The 19322-nt window shown below is 38.0% G+C and overlaps 1 protein-coding gene across 4 annotated transcripts in view; it reads left to right on the top strand.

Annotated features, from left to right (window-relative positions):
- Positions 1 to 19322, top strand: part of gpc6a (glypican 6a) — a 168786-nt gene that overhangs the window by 37216 nt on the left and 112248 nt on the right. For all 4 annotated transcript variants that reach the window (XM_057832554.1, XM_057832546.1, XM_057832538.1 and 1 more), the window contains exon 2: positions 5490 to 5648. In XM_057832554.1, the coding sequence (XP_057688537.1) occupies positions 5490 to 5648 (159 nt within the window). The remainder of the gene's footprint in view (positions 1 to 5489; positions 5649 to 19322) is intronic.

The following is a 19322-nucleotide window of genomic DNA, read 5'->3' as shown; positions in this document are numbered from 1 at the left end:
AAAGGAAAAGTCGAAAGGAAAAGAAGATCAACTATTTGTGTATATATAAAGTTTGCTTGAAAAAAGCCTAATTTTGTCAAATTTAATATACTGTTTGTAATAAAAATGAATATGTCCAATATGAATGTTTTCTATTGCTTCAACATTATTGCATGCGTCTCATGTTACAAAGGCGATAGTGTAATGAGGGATAACACAAAAGCACATAATACTTTTAAAGACCCCATGTAAACTAATTACATATTGTACACATAAATTCAAAAAGAGAAAATATGGAAGTAAACACGAACCTAGATTAGCCTTCAACAGTTTAGATTAAGGCCTTGTGCACACACAGTAGTGCTTCTTAAAAGCAAATATCCTGCCCCAAGTGAAAGTGCCTTTTCCGTCAAGGAAAAAAAAAATCTACTGTACTATGCAGATTTCAGGACGGGCCTGTCAGATTGTCAAACTTGTGATACACTTTGACAAACTTTTGTTGTGGCTACCTCGTAGCATGGGGTTAAGCCCTGTCAGCAGTTGATAAGTGTATCTGAAGCCTGCAAAAGAGAGTAAAATGTCCTTGGTTAAGAATAGGGTTCGTCTTAGACACATGCCAGTTACGCCCCCGTATTGCTGTCCCAAGACACTCTTCTCGCTGTCGCCAATTTACTTTTTGAAATTTTTATTTTAAAATATTTGAGTTGACTTAATGAACATTTTTAAACTTAAATTAACTGAAATCAATTTGTACAAGTAGTAGGTAATCCAAACTTTTTGAAAAATCAGTATTTTTCAGTTTGTAAATTTTGTAAACTACAAAAAAATTAGGCAATTTTTCACGGTTTGCAGTGATCTCATCCACATATAACTTAAAATATTGTTAGAATTATATTAACCAAACAATGTCAATTAAAAAGTGGCATAATTACATAACTATGCTGGTAATGAATATTGCTTGACTGAGCTGGTGTACCTAATAATGTGTCCAGTAAGTGAAATTCACAGTCAAGACTGTCTAACACAGTGGTTCTTAACCTTGCTAAAGTTACTGAACCCCACACTGGTTTCACATCTGAAATCACCGAACCCTTCGGAAGTTAATTTTTTTTATTTTATTTTTTTCCAATTCAAAACTGATATACAACCCCTAGCAAAAAAGTATGGAATCACCAGTCTCCGACGAGCACTCACTCAGACATTTTATCATGTAGAACAAACTCAGATAAAAAGCTTGAAAAATAATGAATGAGTTCAAAAGTGCAACTCTTTAGCATTCGGAAACACTAAAAGAAATTAATAAAAAACATTGTGGTGGTCAGCAAATGTTACCTTGTCAAGAGTCAAGAATCTGCATTGGACAAGGTGTCAATAGTCAAGAATCTGCATTGGACGAGGTGATGATGCTGGAACTTTGGTTTGGTGCTGTTCCAGTGAGATTCACAAAGATGACTGCCTGACTGTCCTTGATGATATGGGTCTGTATGTCAGGCCATATATATTTCCCTGCACTTGCTCTATAAAAGTAACATTTACCGACCACCACAATGTTTTTTTTTATTGATTTCTTTTAGTGTTTCTAAATGCTAAAGAGTTGCACTTTTGAACCTATTCATTATTTTTTCAAGCTTTTTATCTGAGTTTGTTCTACAAGATAAAATGTCTGAGTGAGTGCTCGTCCGAGACTGGTGATTCGATACTTTTTGCTAGGGGTTGTAGCTAAGCAGGCAAGCCACTATTTAAGTGAATTCCCGTTCAAATTTCTTCGGATTTCAAATTTACTACAATTAATTTTACCTTTTGCATTTGATTTTCATGTTGAAAATGAAACGAAACTCATTTAAACTGCTCCAGTTTTTCGTTTTCATGTCTATATTCTCATTTTATTGTCACGTTTTCGCATCACATACTATTTTCATGGCATAAAATTTACCGGTCGATCTACATTCGTACCCTCACCTATGGTTTCGAGCTGTGGGTTGTGACGAAAAGAACAAGAACCCGGATATAAACGGCCAAACTGAGTTTCCTCCATATGGTGTCCTGGCTCTCCCGAAGAGATGAGGTGAGAAGCTTGGTCATCTGGGAGGGCCTTGGAGTAGAGCTGCTGTTCCTTAGAATCGAGAGGAGCCAGATAAGGTGGCTCGGGCATCCGATTAGGATGCCACCTGGACGCCTCTCTGGTGAGGTGTTCCAGGCATGTCCCACTGGGAGAAGGCCGCGGAGCCGACCCAGTACATGCTTTCTTAACCCAGGTTAAGAACCACATGTCTAACGTCATTCATATTAGTTCATTTTAATTTTACGTATCACACTGACTGTGATCTTTCAAGGGGAAAGCCTAGTGTGTCCAATGTCTCTCAAAATCCAGTTCCTTTAATGAGTTTCAAAACCCAAGTTTTTACAGATGGGTGTCTAACAGCATATAATTGTAACATTTCACAATTAGTTCTGGTGGTGAAATTCCCAAGAGGGGAAACACATCTGTACATGAAAGGCTTGTGAAACAGCACTTGTACTGTCTTATTCAGCCTCACTTCATTTTGAATAGATTTGATTTGAAATTATTTTAGTTCATCCCCAACAAAGAATCACATACTGTATGTCCATAGATATTTCAGCTTGTGTAGTCGTGTGACTACTTTCTGAAATGCACGCTTGAGGCAGTTTGAAGGCCATTGTGAAAATTGGACTGAAAGTACAAACCGTCCTCTTTGTTTTCTCTACCATTTACTTGCGATACATAGATTGAATTGAAAAAAAAAAAAAAAACATCTGTGCGTGAGTGTATGTGTGTGTGCAAGCTTCTCATTCAATCGTCAATGTTATCCATGACTTCATGATCAAGCGTAACACATCTTAAATGTCGGTGGCACTGCTTAAGAAAATCTGTTTTCCCTGGCATTGAAACAGAGGCAGTTGTCCTGATATTACATGCATTTTTTAAAGACACTGACACTTCTATCAGTATTGTCACTCAAGTATAGGCTTACATACAGTTTATCTTTTATGCACACTCATTTAAATCTAACTCTACACCCTCCCACTTGGCCATCGTTTGTTTTGTAAAATAAAATGACAAATAACTGACAAAACTCATTGAATGTGTCAAATCTGCATAAATCAGACGTGTAGTACCACTGTGGGTTAGCAGAAGTGCAGAATGAAAAACGAAGCCACAACAAAGATTTGGCAAGCTATTTTTGACAGATGCTGTTGAAGTATTCTGGGACTGTTACCAACGTCCCACTTTGTCTTATCACCTGTAGAAGACAGTTATGTTGATGAACAGTTTTTGGCCAAACAACAAGTCTTTTTTTTTGGGACGCAAATCTTTAGAGAAATATTATCCACTCCATGAATGTTCTTATAATGATGACATGGTGAACATATGTGAAGTATTTATTGCTGAAAAAAAATGTAATGAAGGTGAACATATTTGCACAGGCACTGGGAATATACTGTAGATTTCTTTTGTAAACACAATACAAATGTTTTGAGATAATTATTAAGAGACAAATAGTTAAACATTGGTTTTTGTTGTTGTTGATGTAGTTTTCAATCACAAGAATATGATCATCCTTGTGTTTCTCTCAGCAACCCACTTATTTTCATGTGCTGCAAGTATGTAGTAGAAAAGGGCTGTTTGATATGGTATGTAGACTTGGCGGGGTCAAACCACGTCTCATATCTTTGAAATAGTTAGGACAATCGCGGTGAAGCAAGACAATAGCGCATCAAATGGAAGTGCTTCCTCAGGAGATCAATTTGCTATCTGCAGGTGCAGTTTGCAACATGAGCAAACAATTCTGCTTCAAATTAAAGGCATCAATCCTACAGAATTGCATGTAAACGTGTTTTTATGTTGACTTGAAACATGTCATTGTATAATACTTTCCTGCCTTTTATTTATTATGAACTATAATTATTGTTGTTGTAAAGCACTTTGAGGACCCTTCAGGATTTTGTAAAGGGCTATAGAAACAAATTGATTTGATTTGATTTGATTTGATTTGATTTGATTTGATTTGATTTGATTTGATTTGATTTGATTTGATTTGATTTGATTTGATCATGGTCACACTCATTTAAGCATGAAACCACGCTTACAATAAATCAAGAGTTGTTTCATCATTTAAATCAATGTATTGTGTAATTGTGTTACGCCACACGATTACATGACTTTATTGAGTGACACTTATTATATTTTATTGCATTGTATACTTATTAAATGACTTATTGTGATACTTTTCTTTCTCTTGTGTTACATCTTCACACATCCATTGTTAATACAAAACCTGTAAAAGACTTTGAGTAAGAGACACACACGACTCTGCAAAGTACTGTACATACTGTAACCGTTCACATTCACCCCTATGGACTATAGATGGCAACCCTATTGTTACAAATCAATTTCTGTGGATGGAGGAGAAATACTATGGAAACCTGAGGGGAACTTGCAAACCCACGCAGATATGCCCAGCTGAGATTCAAACCTGAACCTCAGAATTGTGAGGCTCACAAACTTGTGTCACGTGGTGGCTTAGTCAAAACCTCTGTTTATGAGTTTGTATTTGCTGTTGGTATTAAGTTTTGTACTAAAAATAAAATAAAAAAATATCCAATCCTTAGTCAGTATTATAAAAAAAATTGAATGTTGAATACTTCAGTTCACATGAAGCAACTATCCATGCACATCGAAAGCTGGTCATTATGCTACCAAGAAAAAAAAATAGCCTTTAATCTGCTACCTCAAAGTATTCAACTCAGATACACAACTGTGATTTTTGTAGTATTGACGGCTTGGTTTCCAAATCCATTTTTTGTACAGCACAGACTTAAACAGTCAAGTATTGTCCTTTCTATTCTAGAAAAGAATGCACATGCTTTTGTGAGCAAAAGCACATGTGGCTTCTACATGAAATCTCCAGGTCATGCATTAATAGCTCCCCAGAAAATGTTCGTTCAACTGATGGCTGTACTTCGACTGTTTCGTACAGTTAGGGCCATAATGAGTTTGCTGTGAAGTGAAAATGGATTTATGCTGAACTGTCGCGATGATGCTGCGCTCATTACTGTAGACTAGTGTTTCTCTAAGGACTGATTAAGGATTAATTACATTTTAGAGTTTTAAAATGTACTGTACATGATTGCTCACTTGTGCTTCATTATCTATGTACATTTGCAGCTTCTTCACCTATATCTCATTTTAAATGCAGATAGAGTATAAGACAATTGTATTTTGTAATATGTTAGACTGTATGATGTTGCTTGTTCATACACCATTATTATTGTATTAGTTGTGTTCTTGGGATTCTCCACAAAGAATGTGCATGTGCAGTTAAGGATGCATTGGCAGTTTGTTATAGAACAGCCTGTCTAATATCTGAGGGATGAGAGAAAAACATCTCAATGTGGTTGTGATCAAACACATTGTATAAGCCTTTGAAAAAGTGACTGCAGTGGGAGTGACGAGTGAAAAAACAAAGCTTTTTGTGTTTGTCTCACAGGTGAGCACCTGCGTGTCTGTCCTCAGGGATACACCTGCTGCACATCTGACATGGAAGACAAGCTCAACCAGCAGAGCAAACTGGAGTTTGAGAAGCTGGTGGAGGACAGCAGCCACAACATGAGGGTGACGTTTGTTTCCAGTCATAAAAAGTTTGATGGTAAGTCGGAGGAGTGGGGGAGTTTGTTTTATTTCGTTCGTGCGATGGATAAGATACACGTGTACTTCTGAATACTGAATTACTCTCTCAGACACTCTCAGCGAATGTATTCATGCGAGTCCTGTCAGACTTGTAAATGCAGACTCCTGATGGAATGATTAATAATTTCTATGACTGTTATTAATAAGATATGGGAAGACTGCTTGGTATTAAGGTTTCTCGCTTTTTTATCAATATTTTTTTCATTCCTCTATGGTACTCTTAGACATGTACATTTTAAACACTAGTGACAGATGCTGGGTTGGTCCATCTGGTTAAATTATACTTTTTCATTCTTGTCCCCATTACAGCTTGATTTACATTGTATATTTCTGTGAGATAATGGCACCGTCATCATATACATACTACATATATATAATGCTACTATTACTAGCTAATACTAGTTATAACAGTTTTCTTTTCAATAAAATTCAATGACACACTTGTGTACCAAAATGCTATTTTGTTTGACTTTTAACCCTAATTGTAATTTACACTGATGCTACAAAAAAAAAACAACGAAACCAAAGATATATTTTCAACTTTCCTCCTTTCTTTCAGTATGTATACAATTTTTGTTACATCCATTGCTAATGTTGAAACAAACAGTAAAACATGTCAAACGTGGAAGAATTAACCTGAAAATTTGAACAGTCTACAAAGAAAAGCTGATCCAGTTGCGCATTCAGAACTGTTGCTCTCCAAAAATCGGCCATACATCGTACTAGTGGCATCACAATAATCATTATCATCTCAGCCCCCCCAAATGTATACAATATGTACAATATTCTGTAGCTGTTAACAGACTTTGCTAGCATGTACAAAATTGTTTTGGACAGCGTGAGTGATCTTTCTGTGTTTTTCCATTGACTTCCATTTCAATTTAATAAGTCCTTTATATGGAGGCTGAACGCAATGGCAAACATATTGTTTGCTCTTCTTGGTCTTGCAGTTTATTGTCGGCCTTACAGCTAAAAAGCTGTGATAGCTATGTTTGCTTTATACTCCTTAACTTTCTGTTCTATCAAAAGGTCAGAGCTGTCAAGAGTAATTGCTACTGGAAAGTTGGAGCCGGTTGTCACTGGAGCTGACTATAAGGATATGTGAACAGAATTAATGAAAACTTCTGTATTTGTCCTTTTCAGTTTTTTTCATATTTACGTATGTTTTTCAAATGAGCCCAATTCACAAGGATTTGGAATGAACTCACTGACATAAAAGGTGTGTTGCTTTCGGGCATGTATTTTGCATGTGTGTGTGTGTCGGGGCACTGGCGGCACTGTTTACTTCAGGGGTGCCCAAGTCCGGTCCTCGAGACCCGCTTTCCAACTTATTTTTCCATGTCTCCCTCCTTTAACACACCTGAATCAAATGATCAGCTCATCAGCAAGCGCTCCAGGAGCCTGATAACAATCCTGATAATTTGATTCAGGTGTGTTGGAGGAGGGCGACATGGAAAACAAGCTGGATCGGGGCTCTCGAAGACCAGACTTGGGCACCCCTGGTTTACTCAATCTCCTATTTTCTGAAGAAATAGTTTGACATTGAGTTTGTTGCCTGAGATTTGTGATGAGATGTTATTAGGGAATCTAACTGCGTCACCATAACATAGAGGAAAACTGAACAGAAGGGGCATCCGAGACAAAGACATCATATCTAGTCAATGAGTGCCTAATGGTTCTACTTATTGCCAGAGATTCACATTTTATTAGTTGAAAACAATAACCTGATTAGCGTCCCCAAATTCAAACCAAGATACAGTGGGGCAAATAAGTATTTAGGCAACAACCAATTGTGCAAGTTCTCCTACTTGAAAAGATTAGAGAGGCCTGTAATTGTCAACATGGGTAAACCTCAACCATGAGAGACAGAATGTGGAAAAAAACAGGAAATCACTTTGTTTGATTTTTAAAGAATTTATTTGCAAATCATGGTGGAAAATAATTATTTGGTCAATACCAAAAGTTCATCTCACTACTTTGTTATGTACCCTTTTTTGGCAATAACGGAGGCCAAACGTTTCACTCTTCACTTGGTGTAAAGAAATCAACTGTGGGAGCAATTATTATAAAATGGAAGACATACAAGACCACTGATAATCTCCATCGATCTGGGGCTCCATGCAAGATCTCACCCCGTGGCGTCAAAATGATAACAAGAACGGTGAGCAAAAATCCCAGAACCACACGGGGGGACCTAGTGAATGACCTACAGAGAACTGGGACCACAGTAACAAAGGCTACTGTCAGTAACACAATGCGCCGCCAGGGACTCAAATCCTGCACTGCCATACGTGTCCCCCTGCTGAAGAAAGTACCTGTCCAGGCACATCTGTGGTTCGCTAGAGAGCATTTGGATCATCCAGAAGAGGACTGGGAGAATGTGTTATGGTCAGATGAAACCAAAATAGAACTTTTTGGTAGAAACACAGGTTCTCGTGTTTGGAGAAGAAAGAATACTGAATTGCATCCGAAGAACACCATACCCACTGTGAAGCATGGGGGTGGAAACATCATGCTTTTTCTGCAAAAGGACCAGTACGACTGATCTGTGTAAAGGAAAGAATGAATGCGGCCATGTATCGACACATTTTGAGTGAAAATCTCCTTCCATCAGCAAGGGCATTGAAGATGAGACGTGGCTGGGTCTTTCAGCATGACAATGATCTGGGACCACAGTAACAAAGGCTACTGTCAGTAACACAATGCGCCGCCAGGGACTCAAATCCTGCACTGCCAGAGGTGTCCCCCCTGCTAAGTCTAGTACACATCCAGGTCCGTCTGCGGTTTTGCTAGATGCTGGAGAGCATTTGGATGATCCAGAAGAGGACTGGGAGAATGTGTTAGGGACAGATGAAACCAAAATAGATCTTTTTGGTAGAAAAACGCAGGTTCACTTGTTTGGAGAAAAAAAAATACTGAATTGCACCATACCCACTGTGAAGCATGGGGGTGGAAACATCATGCTTTGGGGATGTTTTTCTGCAAAGGGACTAGAACGACTGATCTGCGTAAAGGAAAGAATGAATGGGGCCATGTATCGAGAGATTTTGAGTGAAAATCTCCTTCCATCAGCATGGGCATTGAAGATGAGACGTGGCTGGGTCTTTCAGCATGACAATGATCCCAAAGACACAGCCAGGGCAACAAAGAAGTGGCTTCGTAAGAAGCATTTCAATGTCTTGGAGTGGCCTAGCCAGTCTCCAGATATCAACCCCATAGAAAATCTGTGGAGGGAGGAAGTTGAAAGTCCGTGTTGCCCAACAACAGCCCCAAAACATTACTGCTCTAGAGGAGATCTGCATGGAGGAATGGGCCAAAACACCAGCAACAGTGTGAGAAAAGCTTGTGAAGAGTTACAGAAAACGTTTGGCCTCCGTTATTGCCAACAAAGGGTACATAACAAAGTATTGAGATTAACTTTTGGTATTGACCAAATACTTATTTTCCACCATGATTTGCAAATAAATTCTTTTAAAAAATCAAACAATGTGATTTTCTGTTTTTTTTCCACATTATGTCTCTCATGGTTGAGGTTTACCCATGTTGACAATTACAGGCCTCTCTAATATGTTCAAGTGGGAGAACTTGCACAATTAGTGGTTGACTAAATACTTATTTGCCCCACTGTATATTGATAGGGAGGCTGACTATTTTTTTTCCGTCTCAAGTCTTTTGTTACATATTGCCATTAAAGTTTTTTTTTTTTTTTTTTTTAATTTGATCCCTAAGTAAAAACAAATGTTCCACCCCCAAATTAGTTATTAGAGTAGATTGTTTCATCAAGGTGTGTATGTTTGTCTTGGTAACATTAGATTCTGACAAGGTTTGATGTGGCCAATGCTCTTGTGTCTTCCGGCCCGATTAGTCTGTGGCTCGTTGATGAAAGCCTGGGCTGAGCTGTAGCTTTGGTTGACTGAGTTCTTTGATCGTGCCCCAGTAGAGCTGCTCTGCTCAATGTTGAGAGCTGCTGTGCCCCTCATTCACACCAACAATCCCGTATTCATACTCGATTTAAACTGAAGCAGACTCAACCACAATACCCAGAGCTCTCTAATCTGTGGTGTCCCAAAACCCACACACTCGAAAAGGGCTGTTTATGCTGGTGAAAAATTAGGGCAAAAACAAGGCACAAGTTATCAAATTGTGTCAGATTGTATTTTTCAGCTATATGCTTGTAATTACCCCAGTTGTCTTTTTTCCCCCTGGTTGTCTGAATATTTATATTTTCTGTGAGCTGAACTTTAGATTAAGTTCCACACTGTATTTAAATGGTACAATCAACTTTTGAAAAGAAATAAGTTGTATAATAGCGTTTTTTTTGGCGGTATACAAAACACAACCCTAAATGACAACAAATTAAGTTGAACCTGTCAATCAACTGTCCTTGTTTCCTATGATTCACCTAAAGGTCAAGAACTAAAGTGATTAAACTAAGTGTAAATTTGGCTCATTCATTCACATTCATTCACATTCATTCATTCACATTTCATCATCATATACATTCAGATGGTTCACATACTCGGAAACCAAGTCATTCCTGGCAAATGTGTTTTTTGAAAAGTGATCTCTTTACTGACAGCACATAAGCAACCATTATCATTTCGATTGCTCTGACAGGCACAGAGATATGGGTGGGAAATAAATTAGCTATGTCCCGACAGCCAACCGTGGCAAACTTCTGGGACAAATCAATATCTACTATATTTTCTGCAATTGCTAGATTTTACACAATGCATTTGCATGTGTTCCATATCACTTGGTAGCTGCAAACTTTAATTAGCATGTGAAGCGATTTCTCTTTCATACACAATCAGATCACTTGCACAAGACCTTAATATAACTTTCTCACTTGATTTTTTTTTTTTTTTTTTTTTTAATCGTACTTGCTATAAAACAATTAAAAACATCAGTAACCACTGTAATAAGCTGCAGCTCCCCCGTCCCAAGGTGCTTGCTACTTGGTGCCTTGTTTCCTACTCACAAGAACTAAATCACTGTCCCAGATTTCTCCCAGTGCTGTTACATTAACCAATTATCCAAAGTAAACATATTGTTAATATTAGAGATCGACCGATATGGGTTTTTCAAGACCAATACCGAGTATTAGTACTTAGAGGGGCCAATATTCATTTGAAGTAAAAGTGTGAACATTGGCGTAAAAAATTCAGGGTGGTACAGTGGTAGCATAGTCGTTCTCCAACCCAGAGGTTGTGGGTTCGATTCACTGGCCTGATGACCTCTTCTAAGTATCCTTGAGCAAGACACTAAACCCCACGTTGCTCTTGGTGCTGTGTCACCAGTAGGTAGATGAGAACATATAGTAGTGTATATACTAGGGCTGTCAAAATTAACGCATTAACGAGCGGTAATTAATTTTTTAAATGAATCCCGTTAAAATATTTGACGCAATTAACGCACAAATGCCCTGCTCAAACATATTAAAAGGACAGCAAAGTGAAAGGTATACTTGTTGTGTTTTTCGGAGTTTTGCCGCCCTCTGCTGGCACTTGGGTGCGACTGATTTTATAGGCTTCAGCACCCATGAGCATTGTGTAAGTAATTATTGACATCAACAATGGCGGGCTACTAGTTTATTTTTTGATTGAAAATTTTACAAATTTTGGGGTTTTAATATAAAATTTCTATAACTTGTACTCGTTATTATCTTTTATTTATTTTCTATAAATTTTTATAAATATTTATATATTTTATTTATTTATATATTTATATATTTTATTTATTATTTTTATTTATCTTTTAAGAACTACAAGTCTTTCTATCCATGGATCGCTTTAACAGAATGTTAATAATGGTAATGCCATCTTGTTGATTTATTGTTATAATAAAGAAATACAGTACTTATGTACCGTATGTTGAATGTATATATCCATCTCTGTCTTATCTTTCCATTCCAACAATAATTTACAGAAAAATATGGCATATTTTATAGATGGTTTGAATTGCGATTAATTGCGATTAATTACGATTAATTAATTTTTGAGCTGTAATTAACTCGATTAAAAATTTTAATCGTTTGACACCCATGGTATATACCATTATCATTTAACCAATCAGAAAATTTCCTCCGAGCCGCTTCTTCTCACAAGGGTCATGGTTCTGCTGGAGCCTATCCCATCTAACTATGGCATGTGCAACAATTTATCTTTCATACACAATGAATATGCCAAAAATCAGATAACCTGTACGTGGCCTTAATGTCTAGTCTAGCTTGACTTTTTTTTTTTTTTTAAATCTTTCTTGCCATGAATTAAAAACGTCAGCAACCACTGTAAAATGATGCAGCCTCCCATCTAACTATGGGCAGTAGGTAAGGTGCACCTTGAATTGATTGCGTGCCGAATGCAGCATCGCAACCATTCTCTCACACATTCATACTATTTCGAGTGTTCAATCAGTCTATCATGCATGTTTTTTGGATGAGGGATGAAACTGGAGTGCCCAGAGAAAACTCATGCACGCACGGGAAGATCACACAACACACAGGAAGGGCATAGCCCAGGATTGACAGGGCCAGGCAGACGCACAACCTCTCAACCACCACCCCTATGTGCCTCATATACACACAAAATCTCTGTGATACAATACGGATGAATGAATTGTTAATGTATTCAGGTGAGATTCAATATAAACCATTACCTTATGAGGGTATGTAGTGTGGACTATATCCATTATGTTGCGTTTAGTCTATGTCCCTTGTGGTCATAGCAGCAAGTTTTGCCAAACTAAGTTGTCTTTAGGTTTACTATGATATTTTTGGCAAAAGAGGGTTGCTTAGTCCTGGAGGCTCAAAGTCACGCTAACAAAAGTCTACTGCAGCTGGCAGTCTGTTCCCTTCTGGCCAGGGAACTGAGAAGAATGTACATTTTCCTCTGCATGAATGCCTTTGCAGATTTTAAGCTGTGTTTATGCTCGTTGCCTTGTTGAAGTATCCAGCCACACCGCAACTTCAACGTTGTTACTGATTTTGAACATTGTTCAAAAGAATCTGCTGATATTGACCAATGCAAGTGTAAACTTTAACAAGACCACCAGTACCTGTACTGAGCACGCAGCCCCACAGCAGAATGGAACCCCCCTCAATTTTATTGTGTGTAGCATGTGTTTGTCTCTAAATACTGTGCTCTTCATCCTCCATACTTATAACCCCTTGGTATGTCCAAATAACTCAATTTTAGTTTCATCAGTCCACAGTACTTTTATTCCGAAACGAAGCTGGCTTGTCAAAATGTGCTTTAGCATACAGTACCTCAAAGGACGGTAGCATACGTGCAAAAAGGCCTCTTCAGCATTACATCATCATTACACCATCTCGTATTGCAAAATGTACTGAATAGTTGAACAATGCACATTGACACCATCTGCAGCAAACTCTTGTTTTACATCTTTACAGCTGACCTGTGGGGAATTTCCACCCATCCTTTGCCTCTGTTTATCCTCTGTTACCTGTGTTTGAGATTTTTTTTGCATGGCACTCTGGGTCCTATCTAGAACTGTGACTGTTGTCTCCTATTTCTTCACTATATTCCTCAAAGTGAAAACTGACAGCTGACATCTCTGACCTAGCTCTTTGTATCCTTCCCATAAACCATGATGTTGAACAATTTTAATTTTTAGGTCATATGAGCACTAATTTGAGGTCTCCATGTTGCCACTTTTTAAAGAATATGCAAAATGGAGAAATACTTGCAAATAGCCACCATAAATATCTTTTCTCATTATGGGTTATATCTGTGTAAGTGAGTCATGGGTCTGTGAGTACCAAACAAAATATGTCTTCCAAAAACTAGTGCTAAAGGTATTCAAACTGAGAAATAGCAATACAATTATAAATATATACATATACATATAATTATTATACACTTTCCGTAATGCCTATGTTTTTTCCCACCAACATCACATTCTTTATAAAGGAAAATCCTGAAAATTATCAAGGATTCCCAAACTTTATTCATCCTGTTTTACAACGGCAGACTAGGTTAGGTGTCCAAACTGTGATTATTATGGGGTAAAAAATGGACAGTTTGAACATCTGGGTGGGCATCTATAGCAATCACAGCTTGTCGTATGTATATGCTTTGAAACTGAGCTACCATGGTTACCAGGACAATACTGCAGCATAATTGTAGAATTACCAAGATTTTCCATGGACATGTTAATCACTTTACAGGTGCTTTTATACGAAGAGTTTGCGTACGAAGATGATTAATTTTCATTTGACCCGTAATATGGCACATTTCCTCTGCAAATTCCTCAAATAATCTAATGCTTACATGACATTAAGGATTATTTGCTTATCTTGTTTGTGTATGTTAATCAGGGCAGATTAACCCTCCTTTTAGCTTTCTTTGAGCGCATCATCAAAAAGCAAAACCTCTTTTGACAGATAACATTACATTGCATTTTGCTAATGCATGGGCTCCAGTTTATAATATCTAATAATTCATTTGATTCTCATAATTGATCATCACAGCAACTATTAAAAGCCAAAAAAAAACAAAAAAACGTAGTTTGAAGCCAAATTTGTTTTCACACAGTTCATAATATGGATACTTTCAATTTTCTCTATGGGGAAAACACATTCAGATGGGATGATTTCGTGGAATAGATGGATTTTTTGTGTATTTTTCATAATTTCCAATCACTATACAGCAGGGGTGTGCAAACATTTTGCAAAGGGGGCCAGATTTTGTGTGGTAAAAATGTGGGGGGCCGATCTTGGCTGACATCCTTTAGAACAATATATTTAAGCAAATTTTATCAAGCCATCATGTGTGTCACATTTGCTTTATTATTTCAATAATCTCGCAACTAGCCTTTGTGGCTAGGCTTTCGACTCTTGGGCTCTTGCGAAACACTTCTGATGTAACAGTAAACTAGCTTCAAGTTGCTTCAATTTCTCACTACGTATCTTCCCTGTAATCTTGTCGTACATGTCAGCGTGTCATGTTTGGTAATATCGCATTATATTGAACTCTTTAAAAACAGCGAATGTCTCTTTGCAAATGAGGCAGACACAGTTGTTGCGTATTTTAGTGAAGAAATAGTCCAATTTCCACCCTATCCTTGAAGCGTCGGCCGTCGCAGTTAACTGTCTTTTTTTTTTTGTTGATTGTCGCCATTTTAGAAAATTGGGAGTAAAAGGTCACACAGGGTAATGTTGCTTAGAGTAATGCTGCCTTTTAGTGGGTAAATGAGGAGCAGCATTTAGTGTGAAAGCTACTTCATATGCAGGTAGCAGTTCTGCTGACCAATTTATTAAGTCTGTGTGCGGGCCAGACGTTATTGATTTTACGACAGAGGCTGGGGGCCGGATGAAATTTGACCACGGGCCGCATTTGGCCCCCGGGCCGGACTTTGGACATGCCTGCTATAGAGTATGTGGTCACACGCTACATCATAGAGAAAAAGTTGTGTTGTCGCTGGCCCAGTGATCTTCAACTGAACAATGTCAGTTTTAAAATTTTTCAATTCAGCAAATTCTCACAATGTTGATATTTCTTTTCAACTTCGTAAGAATATTTTGATCCATTAATTTCATCAGATATCTAGCAAGTTGTGTTTAATAATCAATGTCTAGCAAGTTTTGTTCAATATTCGATGAAAGTTAAAAACAGTTTTGAACGGTACTCATAACGACTACAATTGAAAGCAAGACATTAAAAAACCCAGTTGCACACAACTGAAGTCAATGGTAAAATGAATTACGAAATTATCTTCCAAGCACTTTGCGCTTAACATTTATTATTCATACTTGATGTTCATTGAAGTACTTAACCAAGTGAAATCTAGAAAATGCCAACAATTCATAGCTGACATCAAATGGTTAGAGTAGTCTCGAAGGTCCTCATTACGCTACGTTTTTAGTTTAGCTGTGAAGATATAAGCTGTAATTTGATTTACCCATGTTGTCATAATACATTAAGCAAATGATCTGTTTACTTTACATTTAGATAGGTAATTTTGGAATTTTTATTTTTTTACGCCCCACCCCCCCATTTTAAAGCTTTTACATATTTAACCAACAATTACTGTAGGCCTCCTCTTGTTTAAGTTTGTGGACTGATTTGCAATTAAGATAATCCTTTCTGTGTGGTATAATATCAATTATTTATGCAATGAATACATAAATAAAATATATTTAGCCTCATCGTGGCAATGTGATATACTCGTTGTTGTGCATGTTGTCAGAGGTTATGATGTTGTAGTTTAAGTATTGTATTAAGTACAAGCCAAAAAGTAATGTTTATTCGGACCAACACAACCTTGCAAACCTTAAATTGAAATATTGCCATGATAAAATGTCTTGGAATCCAAGGGATGAAGCTGACATTTTCACTTATGGAAAAATTACCACAGAAAACTCCATGTACTCCCATATGAAATGGATGTATCCTTCAGGGACTGGGGTTGGAATTTGTGACCCTAGAGGTTCCAGGCTATAATCTAGTCCCGTTTCTTTGAAGGAATTCCACTGAGATCCTGAGACTTTGAAATACCATCATTAAAGTAATACAAATGAAACTTTTCATTGCCTTCGCTTTCTTCTAATTAATGATATGATGAATTGATTGCTCGAAGGCAATAAATTAAGCCCCATTGTTGTCACGGTGAATTAAATCAACCACTGTAACTAGTGCTAGTATGTATGAACTATCAAAAGCATGACACTGGTGCAGTACCACTTAAAATCATAGATGCATGCACAGGCAAGTCCAAAAGAGTGAAGTGGTCCACTTATTCTTTTTAGCGTCAAACTGAATCTGATGTCAATCTCAGCCTTAAATGGCAGTGAGGACTGGTTAGTAAACTCCGGACAGGAAAACTATTCTTGATCACGGTTTTAAAGAGGCACTAATGTAATTTTCTGAAATTGTGAACTGCTTCATGCATAAGGTTCAAAAGATAGACAGTGTCCCCTTGTTGAAAAGTGTTACCTCAATAGCTAATTAGGGCCCGAGCACTAGGCGTGCGAAGGCCCTATTGTTTTGCAAAGGATTATTATTATTATTTTTTTTTCAGGGCAAATGAAAACGGCCAATTTGGAGGCCTGAACATGCGCGAAAAGTCACCAAAATTTGCACATACGTGCGGAAAATTGTAAATTTCGATAATTTAACACCGTTGCAAAAAAATGTAACAAAATGGCTCAGTGGCGCCCCCTTGAAATTTTAAAATTGGCCTATAACATTAGGGTTTGTCAGCGTAGAGCAATGAAATTTGGGGAGTCTATACCTTGTCTAAAACCGCTTCAAAAAAGCATTGGCACCCATATTCCAAACCCAACAGGAAATCGGTTATTTTGGATCGAATATGAAATTTTTATCGATTTACAGGGTGCACATTTGAGACCTTTTCGCCGAGGGAGTTAGTTGGATCATCTTCAAAATTGGTGAGACTGTTCAGGAGACATATGAGATCTTAAGTTTCTAAAATGGTGTGTTTTCATTCACGGGTCTGACCTGGGCGTGGTGCCAAAGTCGGCCATTTTTTCGGCAAAACACCGAATTCAGTAAATGGCTAATAATTCCTTGACACAACTTTCAATCTTTTTCATATCTGCCATGTATATGCGGTATCCCAGCCTGAACACGACTGCATTGAAATAGTACCCATTAGGCCTAGCGCCCCCTAGTGAGAACAGGAAATGCCTTTTTTTACGAGACAGGTTCCTCCTCCAAGGGAAAAAAATCTGTTGACCTCAAACCTGCATCAGGGGAGCCTTAAGACCTGTGTTCAGGTGCCTGATGAAAAATATTGAGGTTTCGCAAAATACTTTGAACAGTCATAACTCAGCAGATATACAACATATCTGCGCCAAACTTCCCATGCTTGTTGAGAGTCATACCCTGAAGGGTCCTGTAGGGGTCATTTGCATCAACTCTACAGTGCCAACTAGTGGCGACAGAAAGGAGTTTTAAAAAAGGCCTTTCCTATTGGGTTTTTTCAACGTAGAGCAATGAAATTTGGGGAGTAGATACCTTATGCCTAACTGCTCAAAAAAGCCTCTTGCACCCATATTCCAAATCCAACAGAAAATCGGGTATTTTGGATCGAATGTGAAATTTCTGTCCATTTCTAGTACAGTTTACATTTGGAGGCCTGGACATGCACGAAAACTCACCAAATTTTGCACATACATGCGGCTTTGTGTGGATTTCGATAATCTTGCAACGTTACAAAAAAATGTAACAAAATGGCTCAGTGGCGCCACCTTGAATTTTTCAAAAAGGCGTTTCCTATTAGGTTTTTTTAACGTAGAGCAATGAAATTTGGGGAGTCGATACCTTGTGCAAAACTGCTCCAAAAAGTCTCTTGCACCCATATTCCAAACCCAACAGGAAATCGGGTATTTTGGATCGAATGTGAATTTTTTATCAATTAACAGGGTGCACATTTGAGACCTTGTCACAGAGGGAATCAGTTGGATCATCTTCAAAATTGGTTAGACAATTCAGGAGACATATGAAATCTAAACTTTTCAAAATGGTGCGTTTTCATTCATGGGTCTGACCTGGGCGTGGTGCCAAAGTCGGCCATTTTTTCGGCAAAATGACAAATTCAGTAAAGGACTAATAGCTCCTTCAATCTTTTTCATATCTGGCATGTACATGCGGCATCCCACCCTTAACATGAGTGCATTGAAATATTACTCATTAGGCCTAGCGCTCCCTAGTGGGAACAGGAAATGCCTTTTTTACGAAACAGGCTCCTCCTCCAAGGAAAAAAAATCTATTCACCTCAAACCTGCATCAGGGGAGCCTTAAGACATGTGTTCAGGTGCCTGATGAAAAGTACTGAGGTTTGGTTGAAGCAGAAGGGTCCAACAGGAGAAGTAAAAATGACTGAAGCCATTTCGTCTCACCACAAGTTTTGAACAGTCATAACTTCTACAACATTTCTGCGCCAAACATATCGTGCTTGTTGAGTCATAGTCTGAAGGGTCCTGTAGGGGTCATTTGCATCAACCCTACAGCGCCAACTAGTGGCAATAGAAAGTCACTCATTTTTAAAAATATATGTCCAGTTCTTTTCAGGTTGGTCATTGTAGTTTCAAGACCTTTTAAAATACTTATTTTACAGCCCATGTCCACATGTCTCTGTCTGTTGCTGTGATGACCCTTTATTCGCTCCTTTTTTGTAGTCCTCTGTCCAATAGGGGTTTTTATCTCTTAGGTGTGTGAATGTAAAGAGGCAACTTTCGCGCATGTTAGGTTCTAATGAGATGATTAGAGAGGACGATCTGCCACCACCCTGACCTGCACACTGTCCGAGTTGCATGACGTCCGAGTTGCGCTAGATTGCGAGGGCCCGTTCAGTCCTGCTTGCAGGCCTAGTTAGTATTATTTTCTTTGTTATTATTATTATTTGATTGCAATCGTGTTTGCAAGTTAAATCTTTCTGCAAACGGTAGGTTTTGAAATTGGTTATGGTGCGATGTCATACCGAGCATTATTATGCAAGTACCTGACTCTTTAATTTTTCTCCATACCCACTGACTTGGGGAGTGCCAAGGTGCTGGGCAGGAAGGCTTGTCTCCATTGTCTCGACTCGAGTTAGCCATTTCCTATTTCTTAACTAGACCGAACCAAAGATACAATATATACATAAGGCA

The sequence above is a fragment of the Corythoichthys intestinalis genome, chromosome 1 (genome assembly GCF_030265065.1).
Source record: "Corythoichthys intestinalis isolate RoL2023-P3 chromosome 1, ASM3026506v1, whole genome shotgun sequence".
Classification (NCBI taxonomy): domain Eukaryota; kingdom Metazoa; phylum Chordata; class Actinopteri; order Syngnathiformes; family Syngnathidae; genus Corythoichthys; species Corythoichthys intestinalis.
This window is presented reverse-complemented; position numbering and strand designations above follow the sequence as displayed.